Source organism: Nilaparvata lugens, chromosome 11 (assembly GCF_014356525.2).
Source record: "Nilaparvata lugens isolate BPH chromosome 11, ASM1435652v1, whole genome shotgun sequence".
Classification (NCBI taxonomy): domain Eukaryota; kingdom Metazoa; phylum Arthropoda; class Insecta; order Hemiptera; family Delphacidae; genus Nilaparvata; species Nilaparvata lugens.
Window position 1 is genome coordinate 30,979,609 of NC_052514.1, and position 26,555 is coordinate 31,006,163.

At 34.2% G+C, this 26,555-nt stretch overlaps 1 protein-coding gene across 1 annotated transcript; it reads left to right on the forward strand.

Moving 5' to 3' along the window:
- The first annotated feature begins 219 nt into the window (after positions 1-219).
- On the forward strand, positions 220-25,320 carry LOC111058308. The gene is made up of 6 exons (XM_039438154.1): positions 220-886; positions 13,700-13,753; positions 18,015-18,077; positions 19,287-19,820; positions 21,223-21,598; positions 23,185-25,320. The coding sequence occupies exons 1-6, from the start codon at positions 737-739 to the stop codon at positions 23,256-23,258; spliced, it is 1,251 nt and encodes a 416-aa protein (XP_039294088.1). The 5' UTR covers positions 220-736; the 3' UTR covers positions 23,259-25,320.
- The last annotated feature ends 1,235 nt before the right edge of the window (positions 25,321-26,555 follow it).

A 26,555-nucleotide genomic window follows, 5' to 3' on the forward strand; every position in this document is an offset into this window, starting at 1 on the left:
AAATAAATATAGGACAGAAGAGAGATGAGACTGCAGTGGACTGTCGCCCATCAACTTGATGAATGACCAGTCCAGCATCCTCCCCCCTAACCAGAATATTGTCCTACGTGTCGGGAACAGTTTGTCAGCAGGTGGCGCACCCTGGTGAGAGGTTTTGTAACTACAGTGTCGCATCCAATAGAGAGGCGCGCGCGGTCGTCTCTTTTTCCAGCTCGCCTCAGTTGCACGCAGGACGCCGTAGCATTAACATCGTTTGAGGTTATGTTCGACTCGGTTGTTCTCGCTCTTCTGTCATAGTTGAGCGATCCTGCAATTGTGCTGAGACTGGTGCTTTTCCTAACTGAAAATCGTGAATTTGGTGCTTAATTGAGATGGAAAATAGTGACTGAAAACGGATTTTTGACTTTCATAGTTTGACTTGTGTTTGAATTACTTAGATTGGGGTGAGATTGAGGTTGTAAGGAATCATATCCAATTCAAAAACTGGGTTTTTCGAAGGTTTTCCACAAAAGCAAATCAAAATTCGAACTAAAAATCTAGGTGTTTAAGTTGAGGAAAATAATATCCGAATTCAGTTTATTGCTCTCAAAAATCCGACTTCTACGCACTTTGTTGTGCATTTTTCGAAATGGTACTAATGAAAACAAAAGTCCCCCTACATTAGACTAACTAACGAGACTTCACCACCAAGTTCCTAGTTTAATTTATAGACTCTATCTGTGAGTTCCGCCTAGAAATGGAAGTGAAAAGTGTTTTCGATTATGTGTTTTTGGCGAAATTATTTTTGGTGTTTGTGAACTTGTTCGATTGGGGCGAATGCACGGCAGTGACTGGTATTGGGTCCCCGTTGAGGGTGGCGCAGTGCAGAGCAGAATGTATATTCAAAGTAAGTATGCAGTTCAGTCATGTGCTTTGTGCATGCTTCCATTGATATCTGGCTCGCACGAAATAGATTATAAGTTTGCATGTATTGTAGACTAGGAAAGGCTTGAATCAAGTGTGAGATTCCTGTGCTTCTGTTAGTGCTGGAGAAGAGCACACTCTATGTATTTCTAATAATATTAGATGCATCCATCACATGAGAATATGTTGTGTAGAATCTGATTGCTATCATTAGTTGTTCGCGGGTTACTGTCATATCGCGGGTTAGTGGATATGGGATTTACACATCATTATCATTGACTGTGTAATTCATTTATTCATTTATACAATAAGTGCATTATCAAAATGATGGGCAGAGGAAAAATGAGGTAACCTTGGGCTATTCCTCTTCCGAATTTAGATAACACATAGCCCGAAATAGGTTAAGTTTTGCAGTTTTTCAATCCAATTAGTAGGCTACTGAATTTCTGAGAGAAATCTTCAATGTCTGATATGGAAGTGAACACCTTATTGAAGGAATAGATTACATCCCACTTTATAAAGATGATGAATAGAATAGATGAATTATGTAATCTAAAATGAGTTATCAGGTTCACGATTTTCCTATGCTATGAAGGCTACGCGATGTAATTACTGTATATAGTAGAATAATGAATTTGCGTCTAAAAATTATCGAATATAAATTAAAATTTGTTCGATGTGTATTGTTTTGAAGTGAAGTCCTTTTGAAGTAGAAAGCAGTACTTTGGATTTCGTACTCTATACCCCCAGCCTAATCAAATTCATTGCTATTAAATGAAGGCGAAGAAGATGTGTTTTATGAGTAGCCTATTTGTTGTGAATGTAGTCGATAGTCCTGTATTGAGAAGATTGAATTTGAGTGACATGATAGTATTCTTACATTCACAACACTAAGAAATGAAGAAATAAGAAGAGAATTGGGTGCCTTCAACATGAATGAAAAAGTTGTATGTCATCGAAACGAGTGGAGGGAACATATTATAAGAATGCCAACGGAAAGAATTCCTTTAAAAATTTTAAATTACCATCCGATAGGAAAAAGAGACATTGGTAGACCTCGGAAAAGATGGCAATAGAGGAAATCAAATAAGAATATAGGAAAAGCTGATAAAGAATTTCAAAATTAATAACATTTTATACTTGTATAAGCTATAAATTTTAGATATAATATATTCCTCAAAAACATTTAGTTTTTTTGTAGAATGCTGTTGTGAGTCGGAACAGGCAAAAGCCTAATCCATGAAGGCAAGAAGAAGAAGAAGACATTCACAACACCTACAATTCAGAGCCTAGTCTTGCCAAATAATTAGAGAATAGACTATAGTGCATGACCCTATTTTTTTAAATAAACTTGGTGAAAATATTTGAATGTTCCAAGGTGCTAGCATATTTTCGAAAAACGTCAGTTTACCAGCTCCGTTCATTTGAAAAATTAAAGTGTATTCGCCCTTATTTACTGAGAAATCCTCAGTGAAATAATGAGAATTTGCCGCTCAGTAGGCCTACTATGAGAGTACACCTCATTGAACAATAGGAAGTTGGAATTTTGCAAGTTCGTCGAAAAAATGATTAATAATGATTTCTGTTATACCGTTCATTCATAACCAGTGAGTATTGAATGTATCATTCTATCCTCACTGTTCATAACTCAAGTGAGTAGCTGACCTACACTGCTATTTATTTCATTTTTACGTACAGGTATCGATTTTTTATAGAGATGTTCCAGCATATTTTCATTTTCTCATGGAAAATAGGCTAACGATCTCTTCAGAATATCTTTTCAGAATTACAATAGCAAATATGAAGTGTCAATGTACTGTTATTTTATTTAGAGTGGAAATGCAATTATGAATGGAATTAGGAAGATTAGCTCATAGAATTCAATATATTGCTTAGGATTGGCAAATTTCGTTTGAAATTTTCCGGTCGTTTGAACTTGATTAATTTCAGGGCCTCTGAAGTGAAACACTGGTTTAATGGAAAATCAATCACAGCGATCCATCAAATACATACATTACGAATGGAGAATACATCGAGTATCAGCGTTTAAAATTGTTGGAATAGGAATCATTATCAGCTCGCCAGTTGAGAACGATGGAGGGAAGCATCTATCAATAAATTCAAAAGTTTCAATACATTGAGGGTAGCATCTATTAAAAGTAGAATAGTTGAATGGAAGAACTGGGAAGAGTATTTTGTTAATGTTATCAATTCAGAGTTAGTCAGTTTGAGGAGATAATTATTCTACTTCTATCCTAATCTTCCAATCCTTTTCTATCCCGCACATCTTCACTTTTTAATTTTCATATTCTACACCAATTCTTATTCAACACACAAATACATACGAGATCAATTGGAAACAACACATTATAGATGAGTAAGGAATGAGTCACATTAAGGATTTAATACTTCCATCTAAATTTAAAAAATATATAGTGATAGCCTAAGGTTGAACGTGAATCATTGTAAAAGTAAGATGACGATGTAAAAGTTGGAGATGAGTATGGAAATAGTGGAGAAGGATGCATCGTAAAGCATCGTAAACGATGCATTCGTAAAACTCTAAAAATCAAGAAACTTTGTGTATTAGATACCGGAGATTATTCTCTGATGAAATGATGAAGGAATACTATTATGATGGTTGGAGTAAAAAATGATCGAAGAAGATATGATCTCAATCAAATGTTCAATACTTATATTGAAAATGGAACGTAGAAGCTAGAGAAAGACTTGATAAGAAGCGAGAGAAAATTACTTGATCACTTGAGAGAGTAGTTTTGAAAGATGGAAATCACGTGAGTCGGTTAACAGGAAAAATGGATTGGATATTCACGTTGAAGAAAATGGAAGCGATTCCGTAGCGGAAATTTGGGAGGGAGAACGTTCAACAAAAACTAGATAAACAATACAGGATGACAACAAAAAAACGATGTAGAACAGGAAGATTAGAAGAAAAGAAGATAGAAAAACAGAGGTCTGCGAGAAAGAAAAACGATGCTAATGGGAACAATCAGAACTGGTGAAAAGCGTTTGTTTGTATCGCATTTTCCGTTGAATGGAAAACTCAATCAGGTTGATGACTACGTCATCATTGTTTCGGGTTGGGGAGGGAGGCGAGTTTTCCGGACGGACAAAATTAGGGAAGGAACTTCGGGGATGTAGGGAGGAAGCTCAGGGGTGGAAAAGAGGAAACTCAGTCATTTTGCAAACTGGGCCGGGGACTTGGAATCGAAGCAAATAGGTTTTATTGCCCTATGGTGGTAGAGGGGGGGGGTCGGAATTCGTTTCCGAGCCAGTCAGTCAGTCACTTATCGATGTTTTCCTATTCTAGTGAAACTAGAATGGGCGTTGAGCTTCACGTTACGTAATGCACGGGCTTCGCGCTAAGTCCCAGGGACTTAACGAGCTTTGATGGCCGCCTATAGATTAGCCAGGGACGTCTTGCCTTGTTACCTTCCACTTGATCTGGCCAATGCCGTTTTCTGTTCTCTGCCAGATAAGTTGTTAAGTCGTGAAAAAGTAACAAGTTGGGTAAGAGTTGTTCGTTTGCTTCCTTTTCAATTAAAGTGATCGGGATGTGATTTTAATGAGTCTCGAAGGATTGTTCTTGACATTGTAGAGTTGAAAAAGAGGCATTATGATCCTCCACCCAATTTAGTATTGAATATTGTTGCATTGCGCTGATAACTATCTATTTAAAAGTTTAGAAACGATATATATCTTTCCTTCAATCAAAACCTTGTTCCATGAAGTAAACATTCCATTTTCATTTCTATATTTAGACAAATAATTCAGTTTAAACGTCCCATTTCACAGGTTCTACACAACATTTAGATACTTGAGCCCCACACACACACATCGATTTTTGTTCGTACGATATTTTGCGTCCTTATGAATTCTATCAGATCAGATGGAACTTGACAAACATCATCTGTTTAATATAATAGAATTTATAAGGACGGAAAAATACCGTACGAACAAAAATCGATGTGTGTGTGTGCGAGGCTTCACCCTAGCATAAATTATTACAACTCTACGATACCACTTTTTATAACCATCACTATTCAATAAATAATTGGCCTATTGCTTTATACGATTCCAATCTCTAGTCTCAAGCGTATTTAGAACCTTATGTACTTCAATAATAATATGTATTGATAACATTCCAATATATCATACTATGATACATTCTAATGTAACATAATAATGTATTGATAGCATCCATGCTAGAAAACATTTCATCCTTCTGCAGTGCTTAATTTGTAAATTTTGAGGTGCCGGAACTCTGGCTGGCCCGACTACCGGGGGGTATGGAATACCCCCCACTGAAGGGGTCTAGGAAAATTCTCTAAATTTAGCCTTAAAACCTAGTTTCAAGTCTGTTTTCAATTACTTCAATTTTCAATTAAGTTTAACGTGAATCAAATACAAATTTGAGCAAATTAAATGGTAAAGGATAATACTTAAAATTGCCAGAACCTGCAACTACGTTCCGGTACGTTCCGGTCGCCCTTGGAGGTACCGGAACGCCGTTCCGGTATAAATCTTCAGAAGAAAGATAGGAAAAATATAATTTCTGATACAATAAATATAATCATTCCTATTTTAATTATTTCCTCGTATTTCATTTTCAATTCACTTCTTTATAATTGCTATTATTTTTAGATGCTCCGTTAGCGTGGATAATACGTAAAAGTCATCCAAAATTTACATCTCGGGCGTTCCGGCACAAGTTGGGCTCTTATCCTACTGTAGTTTATGAAGAAAATTTGGATTTATGAGATGCACATTCTTAGTTTTTCAGTTATGGAAAACTTGAGGTGCAATTCCTTAGGAGGCGTCTCGAGACGCGCGGTTATAAGAGTGCGTGGTAGGAGTCGGCCATATTGGATTGATCTTCCACAAAATCAATGTTATTTTTTGGGCAAGCCTCTGAGGAATTGCACATTTACTGTGTATTTATTATTCTCTTCTAAACTTCTCAAACTTATCTGTGGAATACATCTTCAATAATTTCAAACTACAGTTTCCAGACATCCTTCCACTCTTTATCTACCGTATTTTATTGATCCACTGCGTAATAGCTTATTTCCGTTGCAAATCGAACAGTCACACAAAGACCAGAAGTAATTCCGTAAAAGACCAAATAAACCCTACGTTCGATGAGTGCTAAACTCTTCATATACGTCCACAATTTGAATTTCCAATCAGCTGGGTGCTGAACGAAGTAAGTGCGGCACTTCAAAGCATTCCTGTGATTACTATTCACAGTACAACTGCTGAAGTAAGTCTACTAATTGCCTTACAGCAGAGGATGGTCATTTCATGGTGTAGGAACGCATGCTATTGTCAGATTCACTTTACACTGACAGCGTTGGTTAAACGGGAAACATATCTGATGGTCTGCACTGGAAGATGCAACGCATGCTAGAGACATACTCACCTTCCACTGTCAGCATTGATGGAATGGGAAGCATAGATGTAATTCAAGAGGAGTTCTGTCAATTTGAAGTGAGACGATCTCTCAGCAATTGCACTAATAATATTGCTCAATTGCATTGCTAATAAAAGCATTGAGCGTTTTAAAGGCTTCTTCAATCAATTGAGAGGATGCACTGATTTTATCTTCTCAATCTTTGCACACTGTGAACGTGGAGAGTGCAAATACATTCAAGACGTCATTTTTCTCTCTTTTTGCTCTGAGTTCCTCATGAGAAGAAACATTATAATGGATTTGTGGACTGAAATAAATTTGTGTAACCTTTATAGGTTTGATAAATTGAAGAAGCAAATGGAAGGTATTGAAGGGGAAAAATTGAAGTAAGTAGGTATAGTGCGGTTCACGTTATAATGACAGTATTTGATCAACTTCGGTTTTGCTATCCTTGTCTATCTTTCGACAAAGCCGGTGGTACTATCCTTTTCTAGGTCCACAACTGTGCCAATTATGTTTTTGACAGTGTAGAAATATGATTAATTAATACAGAGAATCGGCATCGCTATTCTTCTATCTTTATTCACTGTCATTATAACGTGAACCTCACTATAATTGAAAGTATCAAGTTGAACATAATGTTTTTAAGGAGTTATTGACATCAAAAGAGTTTATCGGACAAAGTTTCAATTGTTAAATTCAACTATCGATTATCCAAGAAGAAACAAGAATATATCTATAATGCCTAAATTTATACATTGTTTCTTCAATAATTATATTAAAAATGAAAATTTTTGTGATTCTAATAAGTGAATACATAACCTCACTTGAACTATTTTTATCAAAATTAGGGAGAGAAACAGTATTGGGTTCATCCTGTTGATTCTCTTCCAATCATTAATGTGATATTGTGATTGTGGAATGAAATAAATAAATGAGGTAATGGAGCAGGTATTGAATAAAGTATCAGAAAGATAATTTCTGTAGTAGGATATCAAACGAGACATTGAATCAATAATTGGAAAAGCTTGGAGTTAATGTCATGTGAATTCCAGATTTTAACTTGATACCCTTTGGATATCTAACCTTGCAGATTCACATCATCTCTTTTCATGTTCTAAACATGGATCGGAAGAAAGCTCTACTATAAACCAATTTATTGAATTGACATCATTATTACTCAATTGACTCGCATTAGGAATTATTCTACATACGGGGAATTACAGATTTCAAAATTAATGTTATGAGTACCTCTTCCCTCAATAAATTACCGAATGTTTCATGACATCAGCTCTTTTCAAAAAAGTATAAAAGTTATATTCAAGTTTGTAACGATTTTTTCAAAAATTTTATCAATTATTCCACTTGCCTCAATATTGAAATAATCTGCTTCTCCCACATCTTCATCTATAATTTTGCTGTATTGTAAGCTATTGTATATAAGTGTATAAGCCAGTATATATTGTAATCTACATAAATAAAGTACTCAATCAATCAATCAATCAATCTACAACAGGAATATTATATTGGAAGTTGGAAGGCGTTCTACCTTCTACCTCCTCCAACCATTCATAAAATACATGGACCGACAACCGAACTCGCGAAAGAAAACACATTAGCAGTTGTCCATATTCAAGAAGTCTTGTCAGTGCTGTTCTGAACGTAGGAGAGAGATATTTGGAACACGTGAATAGTAAAAATGTCACTTGTACATCGTAAAGAGAAGTTTAAACGCGATGGGAAAATATTAAAGTAGGAACAGAAGAAAGAATTTTGAGACGTTACAGTTTCTTTTATGACTCCCCAACAAAGTTAAATTGCAATTTATGTGGCGTTTCCTTTTTTTCAAGGCTGAACACGGGCCGAATTAATATTCCACGACCACGACATTATTGTTCCTTCTCATCTTCTTCCTTTGCGGAAGAAGGACAGGGGAAGAAAAGGACGAAAAAGAAAAATGAAGATCCTTCCTCAGACTGCCTTCGTAGCGTTGTCAGACAACGCTATTTCTCTTATTTAATACAGCGCCTTCATTAGTTGGGATACCCAACAGTATTATTCTTTTCGGGACGTTTTATTATATTACAAGACTTGGCTAACCTCTTTAGTCATGGCCTCGGCAATTTGGAAACATTGTTCAATGTGCAGCCTCTGTTGACCTCTGGATAGAACACTAAACAACCATGATAATGTTTGTGAATATTATTACTTTGTAACAATCAATTTGGTCGAATTAGTCTAAAGGATGTCAGTTTTGACTGATGACCTGAATGCAACGTGAATAAAATTTAGTTTAGAATCATTCTGTTTTGACAACTTTGGAACTTAGAAGTTCTGTTATAACCAAAATTTAATGAGTACTTATGAACTTTTGAACAAAGGTTCGAGTAGGATAGAAACCTAGAAGATTCTAGTTTGAACATGGATCATTAATATAGATTCAATTAATATTTTTCCACTGTAGAACCTTCAAAAGAAATAAACATACATTGTTTACTGATACATATACCATACATGAATGAGAGTCCTCATGTGAATTGGCTCACTCTTAAACTTGCGACATTTCTGAGATTTGGGATAAGAAATCCAATTTATTAAACAATAATAAATATTAAAACAATAACCTTAAAACCTCAATAACCTAATATTTAGGTTTTAAATATTCAAACAACGATAAAATAAGTTGACAGTGATCAAACTTGGAATATTCAATATTATGTACAGTACCACAGTACCTTGATGCTACTATTAGTGGAAAACTTACAGTAAGATGCTACTATTAAGTTTTCTTAGTGAAAACGTACAGTAAGCCTCTGATAGGGTGAGCAGTAGTCAATTAGGCTAGATGACAAGTAGTTCAGGCTATTTTACAATATTTCTTCAAGTTTCCAAACCAGTATTGTAGAATCGCATGTGGTTGATTTAATTTTGTAGTGCCCTTAGAATTAGGAGAATGGATCATTTTTGTAGACCATTCATTTTTCTTTTATTACATTTGTCAATAGTTGATTAAATTTTTTAGTGCTTTTAGTTGATTCAATTTAGATCCTAGAATGGGGAGACTGGAGCCAATGGGAGGTGTGCAGTGCAAGCTGTGATAGAAGCTTCATGAAGCATATTATCTTATCTGTTAAAAACATAGAAGATGGATATCTTTTCTTTGAATTTGATTGCTGTATGAATTCTTCTGTGCTTGAATTACAGAACACACATTTCACTTCGCTCATGGTTTTATAATAACTCCAAAAACATTTCATGTAGAGTTGCTTACTGCAAGAGAAAACGTAACTAAAATGATTGTTCCCCCACAGATAATACCTTATTATAGCTAGCATTGTCTCTGATAAATGATATTTTAGTTCTCTCAATTAAATTCCTTCTACCTGCTTGATAAAAATACTAAACGTGAAAAAACGAAAGGAAGCTTTCAGAAAATATTAATTCACTCTCTAATGGAATAATTCGCTGAAAACCAAGTCCACTTCCACGGCAGACTTTCCGTAATAAAGTTATTTGATCAATACGTCATAACCGTGGTCTGCACGCGATGATTAACTTTCCTATTAAGACATATTAATTCATGGCCTGGCGTGAATTCATCCACCAAGCTGTCATGCGGCACCAGTACTAAAACTCACCTATCAAATCAGATTAGCTTTTTAATATCACAATGAATATGATAATATTCATCTTGGGAATGTTTTAGTACTCTTTGTATGAAATTTGTGTTTATTATAAAAACAGTGGATTTGATTGAGATCTATAATGTAGTAGTATATCATAATGTATGTGAGCTATTACAATATTTTGTATGAAATAGTATTGTACAATTCTGTGAATTGTATACCACAATGCTTTGGATTTTGTATAAAAAGCAGTACTGTGAAATATTTTCTAACGTATACGGTAGTTTTATTCTAGAACATGATAGAATGGACAGTATTTTAGAACATGATATTATAATCTTTTTCCAAGAAAAATATTATACTATAATGTAAAAAAATTGAGTCAATTATCTTTAAAAGTCATGATCAAGATTTAGAATATAGTAAAAGTAGGAAATTCATTGCATAAGAAACCAGATGATCAATGTTAACTATAAAAGTCATGATCGATATCTAGGATATAGTAGGAAATTCATTGCATAATAAACCTGATGATTGAGAGTGTTGTAGGGTGTAGAATGTAGTAAAAAATAGTAGGATATAATAGAGTGCATTAATGAATTAATTTGTGATGCAGTTGAGCATTGACAATAGCTTGAAATGTGAAATTTTGAATCCAGTGGTGATATAGATCGAAGCTAATGATGTAAACTTTTAACAGTACCCTGAACAGCAACTTCTAAATAAACTAAGAATTATTAATAATAATGAAATATTGGGATCTTTGAGAAGGAAAGGTTTATATTCCTTACGATCTCTTGATCAAGATGAATTCACATGTTCTCTTGTGAAAGATTGAGAAATTCCTATAAAATTAACTCGACATGTTGTAGAGGACAATTTTTTGGAGATGAATATTACGTTCAGAGAATATTACTACTAACTTCAAACTTCAACTTCTGTATAATACTGACCAGCAGCATCGAACCTTTCATGCTTCTAGGCTGAACGCCTCTGTTGTAATGCAAGCTACCCTCTCCTTCAATTTCTGTCTCATTCTTATCGGTAACAACCCTCCATTCCCATCAATTCACCCCTTTTGATATATCTGCTGCCTAATTTGCTTATTCAATTCTTCTTAATCCATTCAATACGTCACCAAAAGCCAATCAGGGTCTTTCTCCTTCACTTTATCCTTACTTCTCTCTCTCACTATATTCTCTTATTTGTTTATTCACCCTCACAGATCCTTTTCTGGTCTGCTTTCTCTGTTCCCAATTCTATGATTCATTCTTGTTTCTGTAGGGTATTTCAGTTGTCGTTTCAGGTTCTCACAATTTCTGTCCTCTTCCAAATGAAATTACTTGTGCTCAGTTTTCTGAATTTCTCTCGTCTTATTCATTTTCAATTTTGTAATGTCCTTATTTCTGTTAAAATAAATCCAAACTTTTTATCCATTTGTTTTATCTAATTTCAAATTTCTCCTTTGATTCTTATTGTAACAAATTTCTTCATACTGAAGCGTTTTTCTCACCTCTTGCCACCTTAATTTTTCTCAAAAATAACTAAGTCACCCCCATTTCCCAAAGCTTCTTAAGTTTTTCGATTCTCCTCCATCCATTTCTACGCTTGTGTAAACATAAATCACCTCTTCGTCCCATTTATTCTGTATCCTCCTTCTTTAAACCCTCGCTTTCCTGCTTTTTTCCCTACTTCCTATCCAAATTCTTCTCCTAAAATTTATTTTCCATTATTTTTCTCTCTCCTCTTCACTTATCCTTTCCTATTCTTACTCCGCACTCCACTCTATTTCTCTCCTCCCTCTCCCTTTACTCATACTTTACTCTCTCCTTCTCTCTCCCCACCTCTTTTCTTCACTATACTCACTATTCGCTCTTTTCATTTCGATTACCACTTGTTCTCTCACCCCTTCCATTCTTGCGCCACTCCTCTCAACTTGTTCTCTCTTTACTTCGCTTTACTATTTCTCTCTATCTCCCTTCTCTCTTCTCATGTATTTTTTCTCTCTCTTCATTCCCTCTTTTTTAGCCTATCATTATTCTCTCCTCATTCTCCCCACTTAGTTCACTATTTTCCTCTTTTCAATCACTCTTTACTGGTTAACCATTTTTCTCTCTCTATTCTCTCTACTTCGCCCTACTATTTTTCTCACTCCATTCTCTCTACGCTATACTCACTCTCCACCCTCTTATTTTTTCTTTCTTAACACAAATTTCTCCCTTTATCACACTCTCCACTCTCTTTTTCTTTCCTGAGCCGAAAAGTTGGCGCTAATGAAATTGGCTGCTGAATCAATTGAGAAATACTTTGGTATGCACCCATATCTTACTGGGCCGTCCCGGTAATCTCCTTTGTATTTGTAATGGGGGCCACGGGGCGCATATTCAATGAAGGGGTTGAAATCCACAACACACGTCGGGATTAGCCACCATGAGGTTGCCCAGGGGGTGAAAAAGGGGTTTACAGCCTCATTGTCCCCTGTCGTTTCCTTTTTTCACCCTTTGCGAATGAATTCAAAAAGCCTACTGCCGCCAGAGAACTGCACAGAGGGATTTGAAAGGATTTCAAGGGTGGAAACTGTGAATAAACAACAAACATGTTTGCGGAATTGAGAAATTCCTTGCCGAAAACAAAAACCGCGCAGCCTGTCTGGTGTGGTCTGTTTGAAATAATAAAAATCTGCTTGTTTTCGCCACTTCCAACTTACCAGGAACAAAGGAAATGTTATATGTTTGAGTATGACGTTTACAGGTCCATTTAACTTGTTCCATTTCGTGATTCCATAGCTTTCTAGAAGGGGTGCTGTATTAAATGGTTGGTGGTTGTTTTGTAATGCCTCTCCCTGGAGTTGAAACACAGAAAGTAATTTTATAAAATGTGGAGTATTTTAAAATGTTGATGAAAATCGTGATTATAATCATTTCTATAATCAACATATCATTCAAAGTGTTGACCCCTGATTGTACCACATCATCAGGAGAATGTGGTCTCATCATCAGCAGAGTAGCAGAGTCTCGGGTTATCTCGGGTAATTGGGTGGGAAATGGTGCAGTTTCAGTCAAACTACGAATAACACTCCATGTTAGCAAGCTGGTCATAGTGAGAAGTCTTAGTGAGGATTGAGTCACTATTATTAGGTTGCTATCCTACAGTTATTAATTCATTAATAATATTAATTTATATAATAATATTAATTATTGTTATATTTATTCATAGTAACCCGATTTTCAATTTTAATTTTTATTAGAATATATAGATTAAAAATAGTTGAATAAGTAAATATTCTTGTTGCATCTTAAAATATCTACTTTCCGTTATATCGCTTGACAATTTCATTGGTTAATCTACTTTGACATTCAAATCATCGAATCTATTGTTCTATCGTTCTTCAAAATCTGTTTTACCTTTAGTGACACTTCACTGCAAATGTGATACATGGATGTGATCCCTGTGTGTTTTATATCAGTATTTGATCTCGATCAGTATTGTAATTCTAATACGGGAACGCAATTTATACTAACAATCTAATCAATAATCAATAAAATGTACATAATATTCAAAAATACAATATATGAAATTTACTACAAATATAAATAAATTGCATTTTTTCGGAAATTAACCTACTGAACTATGGAAAACCCATGTTCTAGAGCAGGTGTAGTAGTAATACAATTAAATTTATACTGTACTATGAAATGTATGGATTCGATTCTAATTTGTCATTTCTTTTTTTCAGTTCTCCAAAGATGAAGAAGACCTCACATGCATGGATGACATTGAATGCTTAACGGTGAGCTCGTGTTCTATAATATTCTTATTTTATTATTTATATTACTATACTAATTTTATGATATTCCAATAGTACTATATAAATAGAGGCTTGAACTACACTTTGAAATCAAAAGGCTTACATTGTACATATGAATTCAAGAGATTCATCACCAATTATTGAATGAAAAAATCACGACACTTCTGATCTAAATACCTTCATATTATCGAAAGGAACAGTGAAGAGATTTATAATAATAATGTACTTTAGATCAGCTTATGATTATTGTTCATTTTCATTACATAATATTTCCATCGACAACTGCTAATAAATTTAAAAAGTACTGAAATAGTCTGAACTCCCCGAAAATAGTTCGTAAATGACCCTGTTTTAGGAATTCCTTTATAAGTGATAGCTTTCCCGTCAAATACCCCCATGATTAGCTACCTGTATGATCATCCAGACTGTACTTCAAAATCAACCCACAAATTTCATCATAAAATCGGGTTCAACTCAAATCAATTCTCATAATTGATGGCTTCAGTGGAAATTACCAACCATTGGGATTGATTGAGTCAATTATTCAGGTGTGGACCCCATTATAACGTTGTAACTCATCACGTGAGTAGTGAGTCAGTCCTTAGTTCCATTGTCCAAAATTACCTTTTTCACATAAAATGTTGAAGAAGCCAACATGAGACGTTCTTTTTTCGCCCCAAATTATCAAACTTTACGTTATCGACCGGTTTATTATTTCTATTTTCTACCGTGGTCTGAATTCGGGAACTATTACCGTTAATAATAATTGCAGGGTTCGGTTGTACAGTTTGATACTCTGTTATCAGGTTGAGACAATAACAATTACTTCAGTTAAGACAGTGATCGCTAGTGTCAAGTTCCGAATTGTTCGGCGATTGAATTATTGAACCCAAGCTCTCATAAAAGATTACTAAGACCACCGAAACTAATGAAGACTAAATGAAAAATAGGTTCCAAGGATTGACAAATAGAACATAGTAGACTGTCCATATTCACTACAAAACAAAAATAACATACCGTACTGTTCAGTGATGATTGTGGGTTTAATCCTTTGTCAATTTTAGTAATAAATAGACTACTGTTTCCTCTGTTTCATTCATTCCAGATTTTATGGAAATGGTTGAGTATTTTTGTTTGTTTTAATCACGTATTTGGGTTGAATGACTACAATAAAAATGAAGTGGAGTCGAATAAATGATTATTCTGTTGAATAGAATTTTTGCTAGAACTAAAAAAGAAATAATTTTTGCTAGAACCTATCACAGACAAGCAGTTGCATCAAGTTGTATCCGTGCTTCTGTTGATAGAATAGGCTAAGGTACACAGGCTGATAAAAAAATATGAAAAAGGCTTCATAGAATATAGTACCTACATTAACGACTATATTATTTCATGTACTTTGGTCTCAACCCCAGATCATAAGAATACTATTTGGGGTATGTTTCACATAATAAAGAATTATGAAACTGTATAAATTCTGTGGAAAGTGGAGGAATTAGTTAATCCTATTGTTTTAATCATTTTGGCTGTTTTATTAATTTATTCCTATAGGTGCTTTTCGACTTCAGGCTCATAATTATTTGAGTATCAGTAGTTAAAAAATTAGAAATTGAAAATAAATTCGAAATGTACTAGAAATAAATTAGTTATATATAATTATAATAAAGGAAAGAATTGGCTTATACCCATACGGGATAGAAAATCACGAATGATGCATCATCATCACGTATCAACTACTGGACTGATCAACTTGAAATTTATTATATAGAGTCTTTATTCACCGAGGATGGTAATAGGCCTATTTTAAATTCGTCAACATTTCAGTAGGTCAAGCTTTCAGTTTGTCAAGTTTTTAATTCGATCCTTGTGAAGCACGGTTTACCTGCTAGGAGTCAATTAAATATGTAATGAAAAAGCTAGTAGTGATTAAGTAGTGATAAAAGCCAAAACAACCAACACAAATGAACTGGATATAGGTCAGAATACTCTCTACAAAACTGAAACAATAGTGATAGAAATTCTAAAGACTACAAATTCCACACAAATTCCTGTTCCTGTTCAGTATCCAAACAATAATTATTCTCATGATGAATGGAACCATCTGTGAATGAGTATCGACGGATCGATCCATTCACAAGGAGTGATTGAACTCAGCTGTCACCACACGCTTCTATTCAGTGATCAGTGATCAATACGCATCCAATATGAAGCATGCATCCTATTGTCTTGCGCGTAATTACTAGAGGTAGTGTAGTTGAAAGCCGGCTGTTATGATTAGGAATAACGGTACGGTAACTAGTTAAACTCTACACAGAGTAATGCGAGAGACAAAAAAGAGTAATGGGAACTCCCGGAATTAGTGGCCAGTTCTTAATTACTCTCCAACTCTCTGAAGTTCATTTCGGTATTAACGAGGTACCGGGGTAATTACAAAGCTGACGAAAAAGTACGGTCTAGTGTGTTTATTAGAGGGCATTTCGAGTAAACGGTTTCTAAACGCGAGGCATTTATGAAGCTCTACGAAACGCCATATAATATAACTGTGAATAGGAACGTACTAGCTGTGTTTTTGATGAGAGCGGAAAGAGCTGAACTCATTTTTACGAGTCTGTAATTGGCGATTCTAATGAACTTTGCAAAACTAGAATATTGCAGCACTGTGGATAGCTTCAAAATACATTGATGAGTGAATGGGAAATGCTAATGAGACTAGTATTGAAAAAAAACATGCCACAGTTAGTACAGTATAGCTCAGTTGATGCATAGCTGGTATAGCACCAAGTATTGTAACAGCTGAAATGTACCTAGGAAAGGAGCTAGCATGTAAAGTATGAGTTAGTATAGTTCATGTGAAGGTGGTATATGAAAGCATAATTAGTATCAAATAGTATAGTTCATGCAAAGCTATGTATAGGAGCAATGCACTGGGGTGCAACATGGAGTTGCTGTATTTAGCTTCGATGAATTACCGTATTCTCTTTGATGGTGCAGTACTAGATAGCCTATGGATGGGTAGTCAGAAATAAAGGTTGCAATTGCGCAGTTTAAGAATGGGAAAAATACACAGTCAATATACAGACGGATGGATCTTCTAGTGTGGACTCCGTGATTATCGTATCAGCGATGGTGTATTTACATAGTCTCAATGTCAAAAATTTTCCAATAAAAACCATTGGATCTCTTCAAAAATGGAGTGGTTTTTTGATCATTGAACGAAAAACTTAGTATGGAAGTGGGGCACATGCACATCTGGGACTTCATCTCTCAATATATTTGCTATATAATGAGCTTTAGAATGTAAGCAATGGTAACGGAGGAAGGAGGGATCGAATTTGATTGACTATGGGAAGACTATGGGACTATTGATTGACTATGGGATTGACTAATTTGATTGACTATCAATAAGGCAAGAAGCCAAGGGGTAAAAATGTAGTCACAAATTGTAACCAAATAAAAATCAATAATGATTGTCATAAATTATGTCTAATAGTCATAATTGTAACCAATAAAAATCTATTCTTTCCTAACATAGTCCATTAGTGTAAGTTCAGTTAACAGTTTCAGTTCAAACGGAATCTCAGTTTAAACAGGGTCAGATAAATAATGAGTTTCCTCTGTTATAATGTGATTCATTTTGAGATGAAACTGCCAGCTGATTCGATACATTTTAAACTCACTGTGCAAATGGTCCGAAGAATTTAAGATAATTTTTCTCAAATTTTCCTCTCTGGATTGATAATACAATTAAAAATTCATTGATCATTCTCTAATCTACCTTTTCTGAACTGTAGGAACCAAAGTATGAGAAAAATCATATTAATGAGTAAAAGATTGTCCACTACTTTAAGATAAAAATTGAATGTTCAATTTACTTCAAATTGAATGTTGAAACATTCTATCTTTTAAAGCATTGACTCATTTACTCATCATATTAATGAGTAAAACATCGCCCACTAGTTTAAGATAGCATGCTTGTTATTCCTAAAGCTATTCAAATTGAAAGTTAAAACATTCTATCTTCTAAAGCATTGATTAATCTTGAATAACCTTTGTAACTAATCGATTTTATCAAGCTTAGTCACTGCCAAGTCCCAAGTTTTCCTCTAGTGCCAGATTACTGATAAAACGCCGACAGACGACCAATGTAAACACTTTCCACTTCAACTTTCAAAAATTCATTACTCATTCTCGAAAAAAATGATTTTCTCAGCGCGCAACTTGAATGAACTTTTCTATTTTTCAGTGTTGGAAAAGCTGTCAGCAGCTGTCTAACTTCAACAAACTCTGCCTACAGAACAGCAACTGCGTAAGTAAACTTTTCCCATTAATCCAACTTTTAATGAGTAATTTATGGAGCATATTCTCAAGCTATCGTTTATAAGGACGTCGGGTATTTCTGCACTTCCCCCACTCCACCGTCGCCATTCAATGGAAACGCCTCGCTTTTATAACATTGACAAGACTTTCATCAAACTGTTGATTTGATCTCCAGATATGTTAATTTGGAAACTTCTATTATTCCGCCTGTTCAATGAGAAACTCAACAATGGTTTTTCTTATCGCAGCTCAAAGTTAAAGTTACTTTGAAGAGGTCTTGAGTAATTTGAAATTCTACCCAATACTAACGATTCCAGACTAAATTGTTTGAAACTTTGAAAATTTCTATCAGAATTCACTGACAGATAATTTTTGTGATGAGGATTATTGGAAAATACTTTTGGAATAGAGTATCCACTTAGAAAAAGTATGTTTCATGACAGGTTCTGCCGAATATAGACTTCCATTTATTTCAATTTAAATAAACACGGCAAAAGTCATTAAAGATTGCTATTTCAATTTTCCAAGTAGCTCTCTCTTTCATTTTGTTTCATTTTGATCTCTTGATAGAATATTTGAATTATTTCTCTCAATTATTGTTCTTCTCTGAATTGCACCACAATCGAAAATTGCTTCATCAATCACATTTTCTACAGTAACATCTATTTAAAATCAATCTTCTGCCCATTTTGTTTTTCAATATTATTGCTGGGTTCCTTTTCACAGAACATTTCTTATTTTTCCCAAAATATTGCTTCCACTGATTTTCCTATTTGCTCAATAATCTATCAAGAAAACTTGGTAGCTTCCCCTAAAATATGAAAAAGTAGGCTCTATAATTTTGTTACAATTATTATAGGAAATAATGAGTTACTCAATATAGAAGTTAAAGTATCCCAAATTGAGAAACGAAATGCATATAAAAATGCTTAACATAATACATGTACGGTACATTAGGAAAATAACAAAACACACAAAATACATACGGATTATATTACTAAGCAAACACACAAAAAACATATGGGTTTTATTACCAAACAAATACACAAAATAAATACGGATTATATTACCAAACAAACACACCAAATACATAACAAAATACAAATCAAATATCAACACAATACAATCATACAATAAACATCTCGAATCAGAAAATTCTCCAAAATATCCTAGAGAATCCTCAATTTTGTGTTTACAGGGACCCGGCTGTGAAGCCGCCTGCCAGTTCGCACAGGAAGTGAGCAACGACATCCAGCGCTCGCCCGTCATGGTGAAGCGCGGCGAAGAGGTTCTCCAAACCACCGGCCAGGAAACAAGATGGCCGCCACCGTCCCCCGAACTGGAGGGACCCTGGGTCTACCTGGTGATGAGGAAGCTGAAGAAGCCGGGCAGCTCGTGGAAGCAGATCACGCAAACCCTCAACCTGTCCGCCAAGATCCCCCCGGGAGGGATGGTGAGGGTGTTGGTGGTGGGACGCGGAGGGTTGGTGACCATCTACGGTCCGGCCGAGGAGACGAAGGTGGCCAAGGATAAGGGATGGAGACTGAGGCAGGTGTCGGTGATACATCAGGATGCAGTGGTGATTGCGGAGGTGGCATGGGAGGCTAGACAGCCTCACGCCCTCTACCTGGTCACCTGGGAGGTTGCCGGTGGAGGCCTGAGAGGCAACCTGTTGACTGCATCAACCTCGGTGGCGTTGTCTCTGTGGCCTGATACTCAGTTTCATGTACAGGTGAGGAATCTCAATGTTCTAAATATACAGTAATAGACCAATTACTATTGCATGAAGAATGAAGATTTTTCAGAATCATAAACATTTTATCCAGCTATAACTTGATGAGATTTGCATAGAACCATAGAAAAACAATAGCGTAAGTAGATATCCCATGACATATAGGGCGTTTATGTTGCAACTTTTACTGTTGTCTAAAGCCGATTACTGTCGAATATTGTCGATTTTTACTTTTTTGGTTGGGGTGAGAGTGTATGAACGGCACAATATGAGAGACTACGAGCGTCACACAGCTTCACGGGAAATAATTACGTGGACTATCGGCTTGAGATAACAGTAAAAGTTGCGACATAAACGTCCTATACCATGGGACATACGCTATTATTTCTCTATGATAGAACTATCAGCATTGTTTGGATGGAAAGCATTGATGTTGTTCAAGAGGAATACTGACAGATTAAAGTGAATCTCACCACCTTGTTTCACAGAAGAATAACTGGAGAACAAGATTTTTCTTCCAAATTATACGTTTGAATTATTATAAATATCATTAGCTACTAGTATTTACAATTTCAATGTTCACTGTCTGTGATTCTCGGTGTCTGATTATTATGTTCGACTATGAATTAAGACATTGGTTTCATGAATCCTAGTTATAATCATCATTAACTTTTCCTATAAAGTTGGTGGAATCGGAAGATTGAATCAAATTATGATTAGTGATTTCTCATATTGAATTCAATAGTTATATTATTTTAATAGATAGTATACAATTTCTATGTAGATTGACTCCCAATATCTAGAAACATAAAGAGAACTTTTCATTTCTTATGCGTTCATACTTCCATTCTGATTTACCAATCTCTGAAAACATTCATTCATTCATTCCTGACTACTGCACACATTCATTCATCCAGGAATTTTGTTATTAACGTAACAATCCTCATACCTCATATCTCTTTGGATAAATTTCCTGATTACATCCTCCAATTTCAGCTCTCATCCATTCAATCAGATAGTTTTCATTCAGTTTATCATATAATAATTTTATTACGGATGCAATAAATTCTTATATCACTCGTTACATCCATTCTCTCTCTGATTACCACATATAATTAAGATAAAATGCATGTAGATGATAGATGTATCTACCATGGAGATACTACATCCCTATTACTCAAATCTCCGAATTCATAATAACTCTGGACTCTGTTTTGGACTCTTTTAGTTTTGGACTCTAACTAATGGACTCTGTTCAACCAACTCCTTCTCCAACTACCTCCAAGCTCATAACATACAAAATCATGATCACTAGATCTCTAAACTCTCATTCCAACTACCTTAAAACTCAAACTCACTATACATCAGTCTCGAACTCATTCTCTGATTTGTCTGCCACCAGGTTGAGCTGATGAACCCCGGCCAAACAAGTCCCGAGAAGAGCGAGGAGCTCCTAGTGGACACCCACAAGGAAACCGACAACACAGTCCTGACCCCAGCCGAACCATCGCGCACCACTTCCAGCACCCTCATCAACGCACTGCTCAACGGCAGCTCCTACCCGGACGAGGTCAAGGACGACGATGAAGTGGTGCACCATGAATCGGTGGTGCTGGTGTCCGAGTGGCACCGCAGCCAAGTGGTGACCGGAATGGTGGCCGCCCTCCTGTCGGTGGTGGTCGTGGTGTTACTGGTGTGGAGGTGTCGGAACCGATGGGACGACTCGCCGCATGTGAAGCTCGTCGAAGATGAGTACCTGAGCTCCGATCATTTTCAAGGTGAGTGTTCTCATAGAAAATCACATCTATTAACATCAAGCATGATTATATCAACAACATTTTTGGACTATATTTTTACAAAATTGTGTTAGAAATAGTAAGATCTATCAACATCAAGCATGATTATATCAACAACATTTTTGAACCATATTTTTACAAAATTGTGTTAGAAATAGTAAGGGCTATTAACATCAAGCATGATCATATCAACAACATTTTTGGACTATATTTTTACAAAATTGTGTTAGAAATAGTAAGGGCTATTAACATCAAGCATGATTATATTAACAAAATTTTTGGACTATATTTTAACAAAATTGTGTTAGAAATAGTAAGGGCTATTAACATCAAGCATGATTATATCAACAACATTTTTGGACTATATTTAAAAAAAAAATTGTGTTAGAAATAGTAAGGGCTATGCCTGTTTTCTTCCACTACGTATTTTTGTAATTTAATGAAATGCATGAATGAGTAAATAAATACATAAAACTTCCTAGTCCCAAAACTTTCACCCATTCACTTTTCAAAATTATCAATGATTGCTGACAATTGGACAAAAGTTTCTTGCTAATTAAAACTTTGCATCTATCCCGAGTTTTTAAATTGCTCAGAAGTATTTTTTGTTTATAAATAATTCATAAAGGGTACTGAGATTTTTCTTTTTCTTTCTATATGTATTTTTTGTTGTTCAGAAAAATTTAATTTTATTTGGGTATTGTCATGTTTTCATCCAATTCTCAAAATGTTCCCAATGCTTTGTGAAAATTGGGAAAAGAGAGGTGATATTGAAACCAGCTTGTTATGCATTCTAATAAGTCCACGTATTCACTTGCTTGAAATAAATAAATAAGAATCTCATGTTTATGTGAATTCTTCTACGGTATTATTCAATTTTCAAAGTTTTCCCATCACTATGATAGACTACACGCTATCAAATTATTGTATATACAAAGTGATCTTATTGACTTGTATCTCTTTCACCTTTGATTCGATCAATGATTGGCTCAATGATGTTACTAACCACACCAACTGTAGTAGGGACTGTATAAGCGAGTGATTAACCAATTAGCATGATTTTGCTAAAGTGATACATATAAATTTACATCCAAATACATATATTTTCATCCAGTCGTCATTCATTTCTTTTTTTAATGATGAAGTTTTTATTTGTGCATGTTCAACTATTTCAATTTCTGAACTTTTTCAATTTGTTCGAGTCTAATAAAATTTTTCTTATTATATTCGTTACGGTTTTCTTGGTTCCTATGTTAAATCAAATCAAATCAAACTTTATTTCATAAAAAATAATAATAATTAACACAATACATGTTATCTACATGTATAATACATGTTTTGTGCATCAACTTAGCTGCTTGAAACTTACCATCAACTTCTTTTATAAATCAACTTGTACAAATTGAAGAATTACTCAGAATCTATAATGTCGATTTCGAAAATCCTTATAGTGAGTCAAGTGGGACTATAGAATTATAGGCGATTTTCCTCAGTTCAACCTCAAAATTAGAATTATAGCAATGGATAATTTAATGATTTCGCAGCCTAACCTAGGATTTATTTTTCAGTAATTTCTCACCGAGGCTGTCATTCAAAGTCAGGATCCGGCAGCAGTCATCCAACCAATGCATTTGTAACATGACAACTAGGACTCAATCAATCCTTATCTGTTCCTAACGATGTATAAACTCAGTCTCATTATAATGTGACACTTTGTACATAGCTTAATTATTGTAATTTATTTTTCAAATTAATATGTTCCTAAGAGCTAATTTATTTTGACGGATAGTGATGTATTATACTCGTACAGCTTCTTATTATTATTAACCTTGAATTGAACATAAGTAAATGTAATAAATTTAAAAAATAAAGATCACGTAAACTTGCTAATTATGATAGTAGTATTACAACGTTGTGTAGAATTTGTCAGATTCTTGGATTACAGTTGGATTTTCTACTGTGGATAATGGCATATTCAAAAATAGTACATAACACCCTCTACATTTCTTCTTCATAGAACCGGTTTCAGTTGATGAAGTGTATGAGCGAGGAAGATTGGGATTCTAGATTTGATGGCTAGATTCTCCTCTATTCAACCCAAATAGAGCAAAACATTGATATTTATCATATTGAAATATTATTAGTATAACGTTTTTCTCAAACTGGAAACTTCAATCCAATCAATAGCCTAATAATTTGATTGAGATCGTTTACATAGAATGGTCGTGTAAAAATTTAGCTTGTATCATTGTATAAGAGGCTGCTAATATCTCTATTATATATTCATCTCTTGTGAGAAACTTTCAATTTGATTATTGTTTGTATTGAACTCTAGTACAAATAGGTGTATATTTTTGTAAAAATTGAGTAATTGAATAGATTCTTCAAGTTTTTTTTATCTGGGTGATTGATTAATGTCGAAGTCTTGAAGGGTGACTTTGGAAAAATAACTCTGTATAAGAATTAAATCATTTCAAATCGTGTCTTTACAATGTTTAAAAATAGTTAATATAGTGAATTGATCCAGTCTATAGTCTCTTGTGCTCTCATATTATGAAATTTTCTTCTTAGAGTAGACTATAGATGCCATTTATTTTCTTCAAACAATAATAAAATATATATATTATGGTTTCAATTGAAATCATTCCAATCTATCACAATCAAATTTTATTTTGATATTGATTTTTTTTGAAATTGAAATTGAAATTTATTCACAACACTGACATATTCTACAAATATTTCTACAATGCAATTATTATAAAGAAACAGTATCATGATGGAAAAAAAGAAAAGAACTTCAGTAGCTTAACAGCTGTGGTTGAAGTTATACACTATTGTTATTGTACATAATAATTTGAACGAGACATTCACTTGATTTTGGTAACTAAAAAAAAGAATAAGTCTTTGTCAATTTCACACAAACAGAGTTAGAGCAATAGTAAAAAACAAAAAAGATTGGAAAACAAAAAAAAAAAGATTGAAATCATTCAATCTATCACAATAATTGAGGTTTTTCCTTTAGGGTGTGATTTGGCTGATAGGATGAAAGTCTTGCTTTCACGATTATTATCGCAAGAATTCTAATTATTGAGCTATCCAAATTAGTCTCAATGACAAGATCATTTTCCAACCAGTCATAAATTATCATACATACCCTAATTAGAAGCAGAATTAGTATTTCAATCAGTTTTTCTAATACTTTCTCGACATGTATTGTAAAAATAAAAATAAGGTATTCAATAAAAAATATATTGTAAAATTCAAATTTTCTCATGATAATTTTGGAGATTGTAAATTGTGTATGTGTACATTTATTGGTTTTTTCTACATAAGGAAGAATACTCTTAGCTCTTATAAGCATTGGTTGAATTAGATACTTAATTAAAGACTGTTTCCACGAAACTTAAATAATTTGGACTTCATCTAATAAGTTGGATAGCTATGAATAATTTAGTATCGTGCTAATATGACTAGTATATAATTATATTGTATAATACAAAGATAGTTCTTAACATTCCTCTTCTAAGTAAGAATTCGAATAGAATAATCACTGTATAATCTACTCGAGGTAATAAAGATAGTCTAGTCTTTAAATATTGAAGTTTACTTCTATGTACATCATTGTATAACTGTGATATTGATTTATTTTTGGCTTATGCGTTTTAAAGTGTAATTTATAATAAAATACTCATGTGTAATCTATATTCTCGTTTCTTCTATCATTTCAATTCATATCCTTGCCAGTCATCCCCATTCTTATCTTATTAAGTCTCATAGAGACTCTGTTACACTAAAAGAATAAAATATGACATTCCATACTTTCTTATTATAATATGGTCATCGGATCCGGAGACACCGTATTCTAATTAAGTGACAGTGTGAATAATATCCAGCTTGGAACTCTGTCAACTCTGTTGATATAACTATTTGGATAACCAATAAAAGCTCGACTCTTGATTGGGCAACAGTTTTGTAATGTAACTCAGAATTCTGCCAGTGGATGGCAGAACACGTTGGGTAATATTTGAAACTCCGCCTACTCTTGCTCTTGATTGGTCGGTAGCATGTAGTGTTTGTAGTTCTAAACTCGACCAACAGGTAGCAGCACTTGCTGGCTGAGGAGTTCAAGAAGATGAATCATTTTTGAGTTATTATTTTTCGAGTATATTGAGAGTTTTCAACACCTTTGGAAAAAGGGAAATTTGAAACTTGTTTATTGCAAAGGAGAAACAATTCACACCCAGTGAATGATAAATTCACTTTTATCTATTAATTCATTGATTCAAATTCTCAGGTATTCATTAAAATAGTTTGACTACTACATTCAATAACCAACATTGAACGTTAAATTTATTGGATATCAATAAGAATTACTCTGATTCCATCGGAAATACCAGTTTTGTTCACTCCTTGCATATGTAGCTCGTATGAATTCTTCATGAGACTTAGTCAGAAATAATATGAATTTTCAAATGACCATGTATCAGTATCTAGGACCCCTATTGAATATATATCAAATCTATAGGTTTAATTTTACATTCGATTTTTAAATGTTCGAGGGAGATTTCAAACCTTACCTAAATAAATAATGAAAAAGAATGTGTTGTAGAATATAAAAAAATTATTAGTGTGACTAGCATTGATAATTATATAGCCTAAATCGATTCTAATTAAGTGGTTACCTATTGATTGTATCAATCTAATGTTGAAATTCAAGAATATTAAAAGATAAGGACTATTGTATTGATCAATTAAACAAAATTGATCGTATCTTCGTAGAAGAAACTAACTGTGATTTTGCTCCTAATTCAATCATCTAGAAAGTTATTGCATAGAATTCTATGAGAATCGATAAAACATCAAACTTCATCATAGATTAACGAACTTGGCGAAGTAGGAGGAACTTATCAAAAAATTGTTGAATTTTAAAAGTATTTTT